The sequence below is a fragment of the Phyllostomus discolor genome, chromosome 10, assembly GCF_004126475.2.
Source record: "Phyllostomus discolor isolate MPI-MPIP mPhyDis1 chromosome 10, mPhyDis1.pri.v3, whole genome shotgun sequence".
NCBI classification, from domain to species: Eukaryota; Metazoa; Chordata; class Mammalia; order Chiroptera; family Phyllostomidae; genus Phyllostomus; species Phyllostomus discolor.
Genome location: NC_040912.2, coordinates 8274371 through 8292707, shown reverse-complemented (window position 1 = coordinate 8292707; position 18337 = coordinate 8274371). Strand labels below are relative to the sequence as shown.

General features: G+C 53.7%; 1 protein-coding gene across 4 annotated transcripts in view; it reads right to left on the bottom strand.

Moving 5' to 3' along the window:
• PDE1C (phosphodiesterase 1C) overlaps positions 1-18337 on the bottom strand; it is a 411283-nt gene that overhangs the window by 371139 nt on the left and 21807 nt on the right. For all 4 annotated transcript variants that reach the window (XM_036010434.1, XM_036010436.1, XM_036010435.1 and 1 more), the window contains exon 2: positions 4570-4665. In XM_036010434.1, the coding sequence (XP_035866327.1) occupies positions 4570-4665 (96 nt within the window). The remainder of the gene's footprint in view (positions 1-4569; positions 4666-18337) is intronic.

Sequence of the window (18337 nt, the reverse complement as noted above, 5' to 3'; positions counted from 1 at the left end):
AGGCAAGGGGAATCACAGGGAGAAATTGGGTGAATCATCTCTTCTAGCCAGGAGAATCTGCCACAACAGAGTTGCTCGACGGGGACCTGGGGAGCACGGGGCCAGGGTAAACACGGAGCATCCTAGGTTACCGTCTGCACGGCAACGGGTCCCCGATGGATAACCGGTCACAGGGAGAGCCAGCACGTACCTGCGCTGGGATGTGGGAAGGGAGCTGAGGGGCCAGCACGGGTCGGGCCACCACGTGCCAGGCACGGTGTCACGTGTTTCACACGTGTGCCTGTCTCGTCTCGGGCCCTCCACTGAGTAACAAAGACTGGGATGACGGAGTTCGGGTTGCTTCCTGCGGATCTGAAACCCCTGGGGAAGGGGACTGCTCCCCGCAGCAGCCTTGGCAACGGAGTTAGTGAGAGCGCCAAGAGCCCTGGAACCGAAGAGAACAGACAGGCGGCCCAAAGGGGGCACCTCTGACACCAGAGGGGACCCAGGCGCCTGGCGAGATGACTTGTGAGAGAAAGATCCTCCTCCGTCTCGTGTCCACAGGCAGCCCCTTCCACCTGGGACACCCCTCCACTCAGCGACGCAGCGCAAACAAAGGAGGCAAATGGGTTCCTTGCCACCAGCACACATGCACACACACGTATGCACACGGCTAGGTACACAGGCACACACCACCCTTGTGCCCTGGCTGTGGTCCCTGCTGTTGATAATGACAAGGATGCTGGTGATTTGGAGAAAAGATACCTGTGTTTCAGAAAGAGGCAGCCTGCAGGGCAGGATGCAACGTGGCTGCAGCCGTGCAAAACATGCGCTTCTAAAAGATGGGGCGTGGGGGGGTGGGGAGACACACCGGGCAGTGACTGTGACCACAGTGGGGGAGTGGGACTGGGGGGCGGAGGACGGGCTCCAGAGCTGGATGATTTTACTTTTAGGTGATGGGTAATAAGCCCAGTAGTGCCTGCACGTGAACGCTGCTGTTTCAGGAACTGCAGGTACGGCCCCTGCTGGCTCCAGGAGACCACAGGCAGTCCGACCCCTGTGCTCCGGGGGAGACCATAGTGATCAGGGTGGTATCCGAGCCATTGGGTCCCAGGGAGAGACATCCCACCGCCCAGGACCCAGATGGAGAAAATCTCCCGGGACACAGGACACAGGACCCAGATAGAAAATCACCGGTCAGCGGATGAAAGGATGTCAGGGAAATCGCTGGACTGCAGCTTTGATGAACCTCTCTCCTGAATTCCCAATCCCTTGTCTACACTTTTTGCTCCCTTGAGTTCTAAACCCCTTGCCTACCCTTTTCTTCTCCCTATAAAAATGGTCGGTTTAAAGTGGAATTTAAGCTTCCCAACACCTAGACCGATGCCGAGCACCGAGCAGGCGGCGGTTGAGCGAACACACAAACAGTCTGGTTCTTTCAGGGGCGCTAAGCAGAAGTGTGGAAACAGACACGTCAGCCCCCAGAGGCTGGGAGGTGCGCTAAGCCTCCTCCAGGAGCCACGGTGACACGGTCCGCCTTGACTGCTGACTGAGTGACGGAGAATTCCTACCCATCGCCTGCAAACTCCTGGCTCCTCCTCTCGGAAGGGATCTATCTCATCCCTTCACCTACCAGGACCCCCTGGGGACGCCCTGCTCCCACGTCATCAGTGACGGGACACCCTCTCTGTCGGCGCTTCAGACACCCTTGGGTGCACCCCCCCGTCCAAGGCGAGCCGATGCCCAACCAGGTGGACGCCGGACCGGACCGTGCAGCTGGAGTTTCAGTCACGGTCGTGGGTTCTCAAAAGTCTCCGTGGTGGGAAAAGCAGAGTCTCCCGTGGATGGATTGACTGAAATCTCAGAATCACAAGTGAACGTTCCCAGATGTTGATTACGCTGCTGCCCAAAAACGCTGCCAGAGCAGCAGACAGTCCGTATTATCATGATAAAGAGAAGCAGTTCGAGTTGGCAGCAGGTGGGAGGATCCATGATTTGATGCTGAAACGCTTCTGTCAGGTATTTAAGTTGCTGAAAGGGTTTTTTTTTCCCCATTATGATAAATTCTGGCGCCTACATCTGGCAACCAAGTTTCTAACACAATGCCTCTCAGCATCCCAAAGGGCATTTTTGGGGGGATGGAGGCGGTTTGGTCTCCTCCTTCCACACGAGTTGCCTCCTGGCTTCCCTAATTCCCCCTGGTTTGCAAGTTGTCCTTCAGACCTCGAGGCGTCATCGTCGTCCACACCGGCCTGCACGCAGCGACACGGGCTTGACTCAGAACGTGTGGCAACCGAAGCAAGTCACCAGGGACGCTGAGCTGCCGCCATGTGGAAATAATGAGCGGGAGAGAGTCAAACAGGGGCTTGATTCACCGATTCGACCGAAAGAAGTAGGAGAAGGATCAGTGGGTGGGTCCTCCCGGGGGTTCTCCTCATTTCTACCTCACGGAGGTCAAGGTCCCCGCTGCATGTGGTCCAGCCACCCTGCCGGACCCTGTCTGCTACAGCGCCACCGCGCCCCCTCCCAGCAGTTCCCGTTTCCCGCATGGAGACACTGGGGCCGGCTACAGCCAGGGGCTGTCCGAGTCCCGTCCAGGCCTCCGTCCACCACGGGAGGCTGCCTCTCCTGCCCTTCTGAGAGGTATGAGTCTCAGGCACCTCCCCTCCCCGCTCCAACCCCTTCCTTTTTAAATCAAGCCCACAGAAAGCGGGGAGCAAGAGGGAGACGGGCGCTTCCCCTCCTCGCACCTGGAGTACACACTGTGCCCCTGACGTGTGTGACCTGCCCTTGAGGTTTCTGTCCCTGGGGAGGGTGGGCTCGGTTCCCACCCGCAGCACTGGCCCAGGCCCCCCCGCCCTTCCCCGTCCCCACACTGACCACCTTCAGCTTCCTCCCATGCGAAGGGAAATGAGAAAACCCAACTGTCGTGAAGATGACTCACCGTGGCCCACGGCCCCTTGGAGGACCACAGATGTGCTCCCCTGACGCTCAGATGGACCCTGGAGACCTGCCCACAGAGACCCTCCTGGGAAGACGGGAAGGGCCCCAGATGCCTCGGAGGAGCGGGAGGGAGGAGACGAAAGAGGAAGTGCCCAGGCTACCCACAGGCCCGGCAGCCAAGCTCCGCAGTCAGCCCGCTGGGGCCGGGCTCCGGGTCACTGCCCCTGCCTACACACAGCTCGCAGTGAGGAGATGAGATCTGACGGGTGCTGACAAACAGGAGGTGGGGGGAGCCCAGCGTTGGGGGGTGCATTACTGCAGCCCACAGTTTCCTGCAGAAGATAACACTGACACTCATCTCCTTGTTGAGATAAGAGTGATAACAAGGCACGGGCTAAAGTGATCATTTTTTTTCTTTCTGGTGTCATGTTCATCCCATGCATGCTCCTGTCCATGGCCACCGGGGTCAGATCCTGGGGCTGCTCGCATTGGCTGCACGACCTCGGGCTCTGCCTGCCTCAGTTTTCTCCCGGGGCTGTGTGAGGACTTAACCACTCAGCACAGGAACCGTGTTCAGAGCCGTGTCAGGCACGTAGTAGCCACTCAATAAACACCAGCCCTGCTATCGCTGCGGGTATTGTTGTTTTCACACCTTTTGCATTTCTGAGCACCTTTGACGCCTATGAAGGGTGGGAAGCCACAGGTAAGGGGACCGAGGGTCAGAGAGGGAGACAGGTGGCCCCAACAGCGAGTTCGGGCGGCTCTGGCACCAGAACTTCTGACTGCCCGTTATTCCCCACGCCTCACGGTATTTTACACAGTTGTCCAAAAACCCTGAACTCGTGGAAGGAAGTTCCCATAAACAAGGGGGGAAGTGGCACCAGGAGGCAACGAGACAGGCCAGCCACCGGGGGTGCCGGGATACTGAGGAACCCAGAATCTCCCTCGAAGCATGGTAAAGACCCTCCACACTCCCAAGTCTCACAGGGCCCCTCTGTCCCACGGTCCCCAAACCCGCCACAGCCCGTGGCACCAGGAACCTCCTTTGGAAAACAGGCTCTTCCTTCCCTTGCAGGGCCCCAGGGCGCTGCTCCCCCCCCAGCTGCGCTTTACCGTCAGCACCGCTAGGTGGCACCGGCATGCCGGCAGAACCCCCGGGGGCCTCTTCGCCCCAGGGCCCACCCCTTGTCTAGCAGAAGTGACCAGGAGGAAGGATGCCGAGCCCACTAGTAGAAGTTAAGGCAAGAAATCACGAAATGATTAGCCACGAGGACATTAAGATGGACAGCCTTCGCCCGGGTATTTCCCCACCCGGCGCGGTGTGTGTGCTGCGGCCGGGCCTCCCGGGAGGCCCAGGGACCGCGCGGAGCGCTGGCTGCTGCTGCTTTGGAACAAGACCCGCTTAGGGAAGCCCCAGACCACGAGGCCGGTCCAGGGCGAAGGGCTCAGACGGAGGCTCAGAAGAGCGAGATTCAAATCCCAGCTCCACGAGCCGGGAAAAAGCATTGCGCTCCGAGTCCTGAGTTTCCATCGCCCCAGTGAGGCTCCCGGCGCCTGCCTGCGCCTCCCTGAGCCGAGGCAGCAGCAGAGGGAAGAAGGGTGCTGGGCGGATCTCGGGTCCTGTGGGTTGCACGCAGTTGGGCTTACCTTGCTCTCCTGCGCCCTGGAGGGTCTCCCCGGTCTCCCTGGTCTCCCCTGGGCTGTCCCGTTCCTCGGCAGCCTCCGTCCTCCTGGCTCCCGCCTCTGGCAGCAGAGAAAGGAAACATGGTCCATCAGGCATCTGAGGGTCACCAGAGGAGCACGTGCAGCGGACCAGTTCCTGCCTGGACGTTCTACTTGGGGCGGCCCTGTCCCCGCATGCTCAGCTCACTCCTGGCTGGCTCTCTGCCTGCCCCACGCCCCGGAAACACTGGTGTTCCCCAGAGTCCCGTGGCAGGCCCTGTTCTGACCCAATGGTATCCATCCCCTTGGATACTGTTGGTTTGTTGTTGTTGTTGTTGTTGTTGTTTGGTTCAAACACAATTATCTCCATTTTCCCTCCACCCCACCCACCCCCACCTCCCACCCTTAATCAAGATTTTTATGTATGTATGTATGTATGTATGTATTTAGAGGGGAGGGGAGGGGAGGGAGAAGGAGAGGAGGAGAAACATCAAGAGGTTGCCTCTCCTGCAAGCCTGGACCAGGGACCAGCTCTGCAAGCCAGGCCTGTGTCCGGACCAGGATGGAGCCAGCAACCTTCCGCCTTGCGAGAGGACACCCAACCCTCCGAGCCACACCGGTCCGGGCACGTGCTCTCGACCCCTACCTCTCCCGCCAGCACAGGCAGGGGCTGGGCCATCTGGGCGAATGGCGAGCCCCCCTGGCAAGGGCGCCGGCCGGGAGGGCAGAAGGAGCTCCCCGTGGGCCCCTGGAATAAGCCCCAGGCGGCGAACCTTCCCGGTCCGGAGGAGGCGGGAATGGAAAATAGGCCACACCCTGCTATAGAATGCCATCGGCCACCACTCGGTGAGCATTTGTAACGCTTCTCATCTTCCACGTGGGAAAACAAACTAGGGAGATTAAGTCGTTTGCCCAGGGCCCTGAGCTCCTCCGTGGCAGGGTCAAGGCCAGCACACAGGTCCTCAGCGGGCCCAGGGCACCACCTCCACCTTCCTCCCCACAGCCCAAGCTCCGGGTACAGAGGCTGAGGAGGTAAGTCCATTCAAGTCAGCATAATGCTAATTATTTTTCACATTCAGTTTCTGTATTTGCCAAATGGCCTGCCTTTGGGAGAGCAGGGTTCGTCCGACGAACGCCTGCTGAAGTAACCATCAACCTTCCCCTCCTGTCCACTCCCTGCCGACCCCTCACTCCCTGTTTCCAGCCCCACCTGTTGCCCGATCCTCAAGGATCGGTCCCTTCCCTACCTCCATCGGGGCTTGTGCTCAGATACTCGGCACTTCATATACGTATTAAACATATTGAATATGTACCATGTGACATGTGCCAGACAATATGACGACAACTGCGGACAAAATAAACGCCTACAGTAGCTGAATTCACCGGGTGCTCACTAAGAGCAGGTGTTGTTCCGAGTGCCTTTGTGCACGTTAAGTTCTTTCATCCCGGCGCTCTGTGGGAAATGTCCTGCTCTTTCCCCGGTTCTACGGGTGAAGTCAGCTGAGTCGCTTAGTAACGGCTCGGGTCCTCAGGTCCTAAGTGATGGGATCAGAATTGAGACCCAGAGTCCTGGAGGGTCATCGCTGTGCTACAGCTGCGCCTCCTGGCTCACATTCCAGAAGCTCATCGCTGAATACAAGACAGACAGGGGACCAGAGGAGCATACTAAGGGGGGCAGGGGTGAGTGCCCTGAGGAGGGGTGACCATCGCAGCCTGAGAGAGTTTAGTAGGAATGTGCCAGGGAGTACAGGAGTCAGGAGATACTCCAGGCAGTTTCCTAATCGACCCTGCACCTAGCTCCAAATTTCTCCTAGCCTACCATTCTGTAAACCAATGAGTAGGGTTGGGTTGTATTCTAAAAAAATGACTTTGCCCGGGCTCGTACAGAGTGTCGTGCTGGTAAACCAGTTAGTTCCCCAGGGAAGAAACAGCCACGGGGCAGGGGTGGGGGAGCCTGGGTCTGTATGTGCAGGTTTCCTCTGCCTATTTCTGTGGCGTGAATACTCCCTCCGCAGAAGAAAGACCACAGGTACCAGCGAGACGTCACTTAAGGAGTCTATAGAAGAGCAGCCGGTGAGGAGTCAAAAGAATGTGGGACCCTAGAAACCAAGTAGAGAAGGAAAGAGCGGTCGACCGAGACCGACACCTGCGACAGGTAAGTAAAGAGAAGGACTAACTGGATTTGACTCTTATTTAGGAAAGTTCAGGTCACCGGCTACTGTAACGAGAGCAGCTTCAGGAGCACTGAGGCAGGGCCCTTTGCTGGAGTGGGTTTAAGAGAGAGCGGGGGAGAGGAGTCAGAGACAGAGGCAGAGCTGTTTGGAGGGCTTTGCAGGGCGCTGGGGTGGTGGCCGCGGTGCACGAGGCCCCGAGGGGACGTTTCTGTGAGGTGGCGGAATAACAGCGTGTTTGCATGCCGATGGGGATGACACGGTCCCCAGGGGGGAATGAGTGACGCGGAGAGTGGGAAGGGAGAGTCACCGGAGAGATGTCCCTGACAACAGGGACTGGGCTCCGGTACGAACACACACGCCCCACGAGTGGCCCCGTAATCTACCTAATGACATGGGCAGAACACCCAACTGTCATCCTCCTTCCCTGTGTACCTGCCCTCCCCCACCCTCAACACACACACACACACACACACACACTCCATCAGTAACCCCCACTGGCCATACTGCCAACATCTGACTATTCCTGACTGCCTCCACTCCTAGCGTCCTGACCTGAGTCAGGGGCATTGCTCCGTGGGCTACGCAACTGTCTCTCGTCCTTCCTCCGTTAAGGGACGCTTCTGAGTGAAACATAACACGCATATACAAAAGAATCCAAATCTCAATTACAGCTTGATCAATTCCCACAAACTGCCAAGGGTCACCGCCACCTTGACCAAGAAGCAGGACCTTCTCGGGATCCCGGAAACCTTCCCCACGTCCCTTCCCCGCCTCTCACCGCCGTGCCCAAGTCTGGACTTCCGTCCACATTGATCAGTTTGGTCTGTTTGTAAATGTATACAGATGGAATCACATGGTCTAGCTTTTTTTGTTTCTTCTTTATTTTACTCAAAATTATATTCATGAGATTCGTCCATGTTGTTTGAATACAGAAATAGTTCATTCTTTTCCTTTGCCATAGTATATGCCTTTGGACAAATATGCCACAAAGTATTTATCCATTCTATGGTTCATGAACATTTGAATGGCTTCCAGGTTGAGGCAGTCAGCAACAGTCTGGCATGAACATTTCCTGTCCTGTCTCTCGGTGCACCTGTGTAGGTGTTCCGGTCCAGCATGTCCTCAGGAGAGGAACTGCTGGCCCCTGAGTGCCATGCCCCATCCAGCTTTGGTAGAAGCTGCCAGACAGATTTCCCATACAGTGACATCCTTTCACACTCTCGTCACGATAGAGAGGAGTCAGCAGTTCCATCGCTCACGTCCTTGTCAACACTTATGTTATGCTTCTTTTCCTGTTAGCCATTCCAGTGGTGGATGGTGCTGTCTGGTAGCGTAATGTTCCTGTCCTTCACCTGGCTGCCAGCTGCACGGGTGAGCCCATTTCATGAACATCCATCAACCTGTCCCTTGTGACCTGTTACACTTATCTGCCACACATGGATAAAAATGCACTCTAAAAGCATCTCAGAAGGGTACTTGCCTGTGGTAGCCAGAGGCAAAACAACTGCAATAAACAACCAAAATCATACTCAAGGTAAACCAAGGCCCTAGCCAATCAGTGCCAAGCATCGGGTTAAAAGGACGAGGACTCCAGAAAAGAATAACTAGTGACTCAGATGATGTGGCTCAGCGGGTTGGGTGTCGTCCTGTAAACTGAAAGGTCACCGGTTTGGTTCCCGGTCAGGGCACATGCCTTGGTTACGTGTTTGGTCCCTGGAGGGGGCACATGCAGAAGGCAATCAGCTAACATTTCTCTTCCTCTCTTTCTCCCTCCCTTCCCTTCTCTCTAAACTCAAAAATAAAACAAAATAATTTTAAAAACAATGAATGAATAGCAAATTCATTATATTTTCAAATACTAATTTTCTGAGCATTTTTTCAAGTTTTGGCCTTGATTTATTATTATTATTATTATTAGAACATTTGGCTGCCAATTTTTGTTATAGCTCTAGGATCCGGATGTATTTTAGAGGTTCACAAAGGCATAATCACACCCTTTTCACTGCAGTCTTTTTTTTTTTAAAGATTTTATTTATTTTGCTTTTAGAGAGAGGGAAAGGGAGGGAGAAAGAGAGGGAGGGACACATCAGTGTACAAGATCGGGAGATCACATGCCCCCAGCTGGGGACCTGGCCCGCAACCCAGGCATGCGCCCTGACCAGAAATCAAACCGGCGACCCTTCGGTTCACAGGCCAGCGCTCAACCCACTGAGCCACACCAGCCAGGGCTCACTGTAGTCTTTTTACCTGTATATATGAACATGCCCCTCTGCCCACAAGGATGTGTACTGGACCTAATACAAGCATGTGACTACAGGACAGTGAGAATGATTCTTGTCACCACCCACCAAATCTGTCTGATTATGTTATCATCATACTTGGCCTCTGTGTGCATGCTCCCGGTCACCAAACGTTCACTTTAAAAATCCATAAACTACCTGACAGCTGCCCTGGTCATCAGAAACGCGTGCTGTGTGATGGAACAACACGTGCTTTGGAGCCCACCTCTCATCCATCCCTGTGCCCCTGGGTAAGGGATGCGACCTCTTTCACTCAGTTTCCGTTCATATCAAAGGAGGGGAATACTTCTTAAACTGTGGGGCTAGAGTGAAAGTTCAATTATACCATTTACGGGAAAGTTCCTGGCACACACTAAGCCCTTAAGAAATGGTGAACCGTTGCAGTAATATGTAGCAGATGTTTTATCCTGTGATTCTACCATTTTAAAGCAAACACATTAACCTCCTCTGCTTCCTCCATAATTTAAGGATAAAAGGTCAGGTCTTTGGAACTTGCTTCATAGAGTGAGCATTTTCAGAAGGTGTCTAAAACTATGCCAGGCCTTGTCTTGTCAGGAAGAAAAAAAGATAAGGAGGTAAGGCAACAGGACCTTAAATGTGAATTCGTGGAACAAGTACCTTTTCAGGTAGACACGCTAAAAGTAAAAGTCAAATGAACCACAAATTAACGGGTCAATGAAAAGAAGGTCCAAAAAAAGTCATAAAAATACACTTTGCTCTATTGCATTTCATATGTTAATCAAATTTCTTCCGGTAAAGCGAGACTCCCTGCAGTAACGATGCGTAAGTAGTAACCTTACACAGAAAGAATAATGTCAATTGCAATTGTCTGAAGACCCTTAATATTTTGGTAACTGAATAATATGTTCTTTAAAAAACGTTTTTCCTGAACTACATTTTTAACACAATTCTACTAACATTTTACCCACTTTTTATTAGAAAATAAGCTTGGGTGTTAATTAAATAAAGTATGGCACATTTCTATAAAGTACTTTTAAATGTAACCATAAAAGTAGCATTTTCAAAGGATATTTGATGATTTGGGAAAATGTCCAAGAAATATTTCAAAATGGCCAAAAACAGAGGCTGTGGAATAGCGCTGGTACAGTGTGGTCACTCTTGCGTGATATGCATGTTTTTACAGCACAAATATCTATCACTTTTATGATGAGACAAGAAGATCTCCTTTCAAAAACGACCCGCAGCCGACTCTCACTGTGCCGACCCGTAAAGCCTCCCTCCCCGGCTCTGTGCTCTCCCGCACGCCCTCCTCATTCTGACCGTGCACTCGTGAGTGACCTTCATGAACATCACACAGGATCCGAAGGAGAAGCGGCTTCCATTTGCAGGTGAGAACACGGATGTGGCCTAGATGTCAGGCCTTAACTGTTGGGAGCTGCCCTGCCTGGTTTCAGGAGCTGTAACGGCCCCCATGGCTAAGGCTGAGTGAGTGACCTTCAGACCATAAGACACTAGGGAAACAAAGCTTATCTCCCTGGCAGGGGCATCACTTCTGCTCCATTAACTTTACCCTGCCTGGCCCCCAGTGCTTGATCGGTTAGCCAATGATGGGTAAGATTCCTCAAGGGGGGAATGACCTAAGACAGGCATGATCATGGGGAGGGCCCAGGGAAGGACTTGGGGCTATAGAAAAAGGGGGTGGTGGACCCTCGCCCCTGGGCTTTGACAAAGCCTGAATCCTCATTCTGTCTGGAGAAGTCTCCTAATCTCTTGGCTGCCTTACTTCCCCTGCCTGACTTAAGCCTGAAACAATGACAGAGGGTGGTGCAGCTCTCTGCTGGAAAGGGCAGGTTCCCCGGGTGATCAGGCCTGAGAAAGAATGCCTAAAATCCTGTGAAACCTGCTTTGCTAAGAATGCTCTCAATTACATGATAAGGGTCCGAGCAGGAGATGAGTTTGTTTCCCAAAGTTTTGTAGCCCTTTAGCTAACATACCCTGACTCAGAATAGGCCCTCAGAGTTCTTTGCATGCTATCTATTGTTTGATCCTTACTGCCTGACAATGATTAATGAACTCTACCTGTGTTCCTGGGCAAATTAAAAGCCAATAAAAACCTGTCAAGGCGAGGGTCGGGGCGCTCTCCTCTTGAGAGAGTAGCCGTGCCGCCCCTTTTCCTCCACAGGACTCGGGAGTCCGTGTGAACTTATCTCGTGTCTCATCCATAATGCCGCAGACACTGCAGGCTGGTGCCCGCGACACTTAACAGCATATTCCCAAACAGAGTAAAAAACGTGCATGTCCGAAAGGACGACGTGCTGAACAGTGACCTCGGGCCCGCAGTCCGGCCTCTCCCTGGGTGTGTGACCCACCACTCACAGCCTCTGCTTCTCCCTTGGGCCCTGTGGGGACAGCCTGTCCACCCCTCTGGGCAGGGAGATGCTGCGAGGCTGGGAGGGGGTCTGAGGAGGCTCGGCGAGGCTGCGGGTGTCGGGTGAAGAGCGCTGTGAAGGGCAGCCGTGAGCAAGTACCACAGACAGGGCGGCTCCAACAGCTGGAGTTCACCCTCTCCCGCCCCTGGACACTGGAAGTCCCAGATCAAGGGGTCAGCGGTGATGCTTTCTCCCCAGGCCTCTCCCCTTGGCTTGTGGGTGGCCCTCTCCTCCCTGTGTCCTCACGTGGTCTCCCCTCTGCCTTTGTCCGGGTCCTGACCTCCTCTCTGTAGAAGTCGTCTAGGATTGGGGCCCACCCACATGGCCTCGTTCTACTGCAGTTAGCCCTCTAAAGGCCTCGTCTCCAAGGACACTCATGTCGCCAGGCACCAGGGGTTAGGATTCAGCATCTGAATTCTGGGGTAGGGAGCGACACGGTCAGCCCCTGACAAGTTCCCGTCAGAGAAAGCAACACAGGGAGCAGCAGGAATGGGTCCCTGGCAGAACCAGGGACATCCGATTACAGAGACTGCGAGGATCTGCCTGCAAAGTTCCCGAAACACCAGTCAAGTTCCGTCTTGGTCACAGGCGCCCTGGGCGTGGTGGGTCACCGTGGGTACATCTCCCAACAGGGAGACAAACCGTCCCAGCGATCACGCCGGCTGCCTGCTCCCGGCTCAGCGTTCTCGGCTCCCTACCACACTACTCACTCACGTTCCCTTCAAGAGAGATTGTTTATGCGCCAATTTGAATATTTCACTGCATTCCACCCCTGTTATGTCAAAAGTGTGTAGAAAATGGAAAAAATGACAGGCCCGGGAATGAGTGATTCGAGACAGAAGTCTCATAACCTTACTACAGTTGACAGGAAAATGGGAGTTATTATGTGGGCTTGAATCAGAGACGCTCCCAACTGGGAGCTCGCTGGGCTGAAGCTGCCGTGCGTGCATTTGTGAAACAAAAAGGAGGGAAAAAAAGACCGAGATCTAAAAGCAGAGGGAAGATGGGGCCTAGAAGAGGAGGTGTAAGTTGTGATCTGAAATGTGGTTCAGCTCTCGGAGAATGTTTTTCCTTGCAGCCTCCACATGTCTTAAGCCACCCCCCTACACTGGACATCTGTGCACTATTTCAAGACCTGCCAATGAGAAACTTTCCAGAGGAAAGGGAGAAATCTTATAGGAAAGCAAGAAACTGCCTCACACGGTTCTTTGTGGACCACTCAATTCCACTACATTCCGTCAAACAGAGAACTCCAGGGAGCACGCTGTGACAGCTCCCTGGCCCAGCACGGCCGTGTCCTTTCTGCACGAGTCCCAAGCCCCATGGAACCCCTCCTTCCCCACCCCCGACACTCGCATTCCATGGACTTGACCTTCATGGCTCTTACATATCTCTCTGTTTCCCTCCTTACTTTGCCATCTCTTCCCCTAAAAGTGTTAGCTACTATTACAACGCAGAAATGTTCCACCAAGAGTTTCTGTACTTATTTATGTCGTGCTTATTTATTTTGAAGCCAAACAGCATTCAAGTAATTTTATGAAACGCTGGAATACGCACCACGAGCAAAGAGGAATGCTAGATTTTCCCTGAGACACGACGGTACAGGCATAATCTCGTTACGCAGGGGCTGTTAGGAGACGTGGCCTCCAGGGTGTTGACTGTAACTGGTCGGCTGCTCGAACCTGCCACCAGAGGGCGCCCGCAGGAGGTTTCTCACAAAGCTGCGCCAAGGTGAACACCGTGAAAGGCAGGAACAGGTAGGTCAATTTATACCAGAAGTACATATGGATCTACCCCAATCTGACTGAAGCAGGAATTTTTTTCTTTATGTGTAAAGGTTCCGTTTCACCAATGCAGGACTCCCTGGCTTGGAAAACTTTCTGATTTAAACGATTGATAATCTTTGAGTTCAAAGCTGCATACCCCACACCTTTGTCAGAGGGTCATATTGTCCCTTTACCTGGAGAGCTTGCTGCAAGCCTATTGCTTCCTCATAGACACCTGAGGTGGGTTCAGCCCAGCCCACCCCCTAAGGAGAGGGAGTGGGATCAGCCGGCAACTCCCTTCCCCCAGGGCATGGGAACAGACCCTGAATAACGTCCATGTTACTCCATATCCCTCGGGTACATGCAAAAATATTACATGGACACCTTACTCATATCTAGTAATTGCATACTCAGGTGAGTCGCCTTTTAAGTCTGCCCACCTTTGTTGTAATATTGCAGTTCCTGGGTATCCTCCCTCACTCATCCTGGCCTGACCCCCGCACCTGCTCTTGAACACACGGGGTGCAGCACCATCCGTGGGCCTCTGCATGAGCCGGGCTTTCTTCCCTCGGGGGTCTTTCTCCGGATGCGCGGTGTCGGAGAGCTCCAGTATCCCCGAGCCCGCGTCCCCTGCTGGGTTTTCCCATGACATGCATCATCACTTCTATCCCACCGCATCCTTTCCCTTAATTTTTACATATTGTCTGCTGCCCCCTGGAGCAGGAGCTTTATGGGACGAGGATTGTTGTCTGCTCTGCACTGTTTAGGCATCTGGGGGCCTGGAGCAGTGCCTGGCACATAACAGGTGTTCAATAAATATTCTTAAATTAGCATAAAGGTATTAATAACATAAAGATGCCCTGAGTCATCTCTTTATCACTTACACTAGGAGGACAGCATCTATGATATCCCATTTGCAGTGTTAGCTAAAACTGAGCTTGGTGTCAATCATTAACCTCGAGTGGAGCTTAGATTTTGAACCAAAGAATAACTCGGGCTTCAGCTTCAGCCAATCCCCCTTCTAGGATGATCTAGCATGGATATTCCAGAAAACCCCTCATCCAGGGCCTGAGGATCCCCAACACGGAACTGTCCATGTGACTTTGTCACTTTCAGTGCAGAACAGAGCTGCCGGGCCACACTCTTCTCCACCATTCCCCAGCCTGCGCCTGAGTCTCCCCACAGACACACCCCCTCAAGTCTGCAGTGAAGAGGGGGCACGAGAGGCTGCAAAGCCCCTGTTAATCAAAAAACTCATGTTCATTGTCTCTGTGTGTGTCTGTAAGACAATCAAGAGAAACCTGCCCATCAACACCCCCAAATCAGGTAAAAGAGTGGGTATTGTCACCGTGGCCCCTGATGTCTGTCCTGAGGAGAGTGATAAAAAGAATCAGATCACATCAAAAGTCCAAACCATCACAAATGATGAATTAGACCTGGCTCACTTAAAAACGTTTGCTCTTTAAAAGACCCCATTAAGAAACTAAAAAGACGAGTCACAGCACGGAAGAAAACATTTGCAGATCATATAGCTGAACTGACCGGCATGCAGAACATATTGTTAAGTCTTCCCACTCAATAATAAGACAAACAGCCCAGTGTATAAACAAGTGGGCCAAAGATTTAAATACATACTTCACCATGAAAATACATGGACAGCAAATAAACGCCGGAAAAGACGTGGAGTATGACCGGTCATTAGGAAAATGCAGACGAAACCCATAGTGCGATGCCTCCACAGCCCCCAGCAGAAAGGCCAGAATCAGAAAGGCAGATAATCAGTGCCACTGAGGATGTGACGAAACCCTGAGACACGCTAGTGGAAGTGTGAAATGGTACAGCCACCTTGGAAAACAACTTGACAGTTTCTTAAAAAGTTAAATGCACGCTTCCCCATGTGGCCCAGAAATGACACTTCCAGGCATCCACCTGAAAGGAAGGAAAACACGTGCCCCCACGAGACCTCTCACAAGCGAATAACCAAAAACCGGGAACAATCCATTTATGGCAACTCCCTCATGCTCCTATTACAGAGCATCTGTGCACGGCCACCCCATTTGCACTATCGAGTGTGCGCTGTCACTTGCAGGTGAGCTCCCCCATTCTGGCCACGCCTGTATTAAAGAGCAGTAAGTGACCAAAAGCTGCCAGGTGCAGTTTAAACTTAGGACACGTAAGGATTCTGAAGCCTCTTCTCCCACGCAACCCAAGCTGTGGATAAGACAGCTCCTTGACGAAGCTATTCTCACAGAGAACCACCAGGGGGCGTCGTGCTACAAAAGAAAAGATCAATGAACTGTCTTCTTCAAGGGAATCTCTTCAAGTCACTATCAAACGTCCAGGACTCTTTCCAAGTCCCGCCACAGAGGTGGCCCTCAAGATGACCTGTGACCTCCCAGGAGTTCTCTAGATATGGCAGAAAGTGCACAGACTGGACCAAATGTTATTCAATGCCGTTTACTTCATCTCTATTGAGCCCCATTCTGCTCCAGGCCCTGGGCTGGGGCTTGGCGACAGGGAGCAGGACCGGGCATGTCTGGTTCTTAGAAATCTCAGGCCAGTGGGGCAGACCACGGCACAGGGCAGTGTTGGGCATCCCTCTCCCACTGGGACTGAAATTCCGTGGGGCAGGGACTTTTGCCTGCTTTGTAGAAAATAGATAGAATGCTATCTTCTTTGCTTTTCTATCTTCAATGCTTACTTATAACAGCACCTAGTACATAGTAAGTGCTCAGTTAATAGCATTGAATGAATGAATGAATGAATCCAGCTCCAAAGCTTGCACTCTTAACCACTGTGTTATACTGCCTCTCTGTGAACGGTGGTGCTATATAACTATAAACTGCATACATGTGAGGGCGTGTTATTCAATGCTTTATTTCTGGCCCACATCATTGGGTCCCATGCTGCTCCATGTGGCTCTACCTCCTCACCATCCCCAGCATAACGGTATCATCCCCACAGCGGCCTTGGCTCACGCAGTCAGTCCCCTCTGTCTGGAATGCCTTCCTTCCTCCCCAGCACCCACCAAATCCTCTCCATCCATCAAGGTCACCTCAAACCCCACCCGCCCCGGGAAGGGTCCTCCAGCCCTCAGCCCACACACGTCCCTCTCTCCTCCCAAGTCTCCTGGAATTACCGAGAGCCTTAGCTTGGCTTCTAATTGTTTCCAATTGAGGTCCCTGACTTGACGGCAGACTCGGGGGCAGGGAAAGGGAGGACAAGGACAAGGTCTTCCCTGGTTCTGAAGCTCATTCTAGGGGCTCAGGGACCACTGCCTGTAGGGGAGAGAGCGACTGTTCAGCTCACCCATCAGTCTGGCAGCGCCGGAGCGCGGGGCGGACCTATCCGGGATGAAGAGAAGGAACTAATGGGCCACCCATGGCTACCGCCAAGTGTTCATTTTAGCTGTGATCTGTAGGGTGTCTGGGCATGGAATATGATTAGTAAGATGAGAGACCCGCAGCAAACTATTCACCCCATGTGTTGCTATGGTGACCATTGGCAAAGGCCGTCAAGAAGAGGTACCCAGTGGTTTGAGAGGACAAAACCCGGCGTTGAATGCCGTGTCACTTTTCCCACTTCTTCCCCCGACGGGCGAGTTCGACTTTGAAAGGCAGGGCCATCTGACTGGGCTCCAGTGGGGAGCGGTGGGAGAGCCCGCGGCCGTGGCCAGGAGCCCAGGTCCCTGCAGGCCCGCGGCCAGACTGGGAGTCACATGCTGGAACTGCTCGGAAGCTTCACTCTTCCATGCGGCCTTTCCTCTTCCTTTCCTTGGGTCCCAGCCGGCCTTGTCCAACCTGGGAGCCCCCTGGCTCCCGCCCTCCCGCCTCACACGTCCACTCCCTTAAGCGTTAAGCCCTCGGGGCAATGTCTGAGCTGCGTCAGACAATCTCAGGAGCAGAGCCTGCGGTGTGCTCACCACACAGAGAGAGAGAGTTTCGGTCCAACCAGAGGTGACCTCTAGGCCTCCGGTGTGTTTCAGCCCCAGGCCCGGAGACACAGAATGACCCCAGGGACCACCGCCTTGCGAAACCAGACGGGACCCCCACCACAGCTGGTGTCAGGGCCAGGCGCACTGACCAGCCACCCCCCACCCTACAGCCGACCAGTCAGCAGAGACCACAACCCTGACTCCACCATGAGAAACAACTGTCTCCCTCCATTACCCCGCCCCCCAGAAGCTGTCGGGAAGCCAGGCCCCACAGCTCACCTGTGACTCTGGGCCTGACGCCATCTCCTTAAACACAAACCCTTGATTTCTCGGCTACAAACCCCTCCTTGCGTTCGCTTCACTGGGCTTTAATGTGCTTGGGCTAACCCGGACCTTTAGTTTGGTCCTAACATCACCCCTGGTACCAGACGAGCAGCCCTGAGTCCCAGGGACCAGGTCACCCCGACTCCTTCCATCTCCTGAGCCCTGTCAGGAAACAGACCATAAAAATGGTAATTTGAGGACAGGCGACTCAAAGGGGCTGGGTGCACATAGCGCTAAGAGCACCCAGTGGGTGGAGACCGGAAATGTCACTTAACTTCCTGCGGGGCCCAGGGCGGCTCCCACAACGAAGCACCCAGCCCAAAACGTCCATAGCACCCGGGCTGGGGAGGCCCTGGGGGGCCACGCAGCCTGGCCTGCCGCCCTGCTCTGCTGCCCCCAGCTCTACAGCCTGGGCTGGCGACACGACCTCGCTGGGTCTCTTCCCCACAGCCCAGAGAGTCCGAGACGATACAGAACCTTTGCTCTTCGGGGAAAGACTGCATTCTTGAAGACCCGGTGTGACGTGCACCTGGAAGGAGTGGAAGCCAGTCCTCAGAAGTAGCGTGGCGGTTCCGTGTACCTGCTGGGCCCGTGCAGCCGTGCAGGCGTGAGCATACGTGAGCACTGGCAGGTCCCATCTGCCGCCGGCTGGGACATTACGTGACTCCTGACGGATTTTTACACTTGGGAGAATCACATTAATGGCATGCGCAAAGTATGGTTTTGTGGATACTTTATATTGTGCTTTTCCAAACTCTCATAAAATGCAATGCCTCTGCGTCTGCCCGCCCCTGCCCACTGGGGCTGTTGGGAGTGTCAGGCGAGGCCTCTAGCAACAGAGCCCTGCACCCCCGGAAGGGGCAGG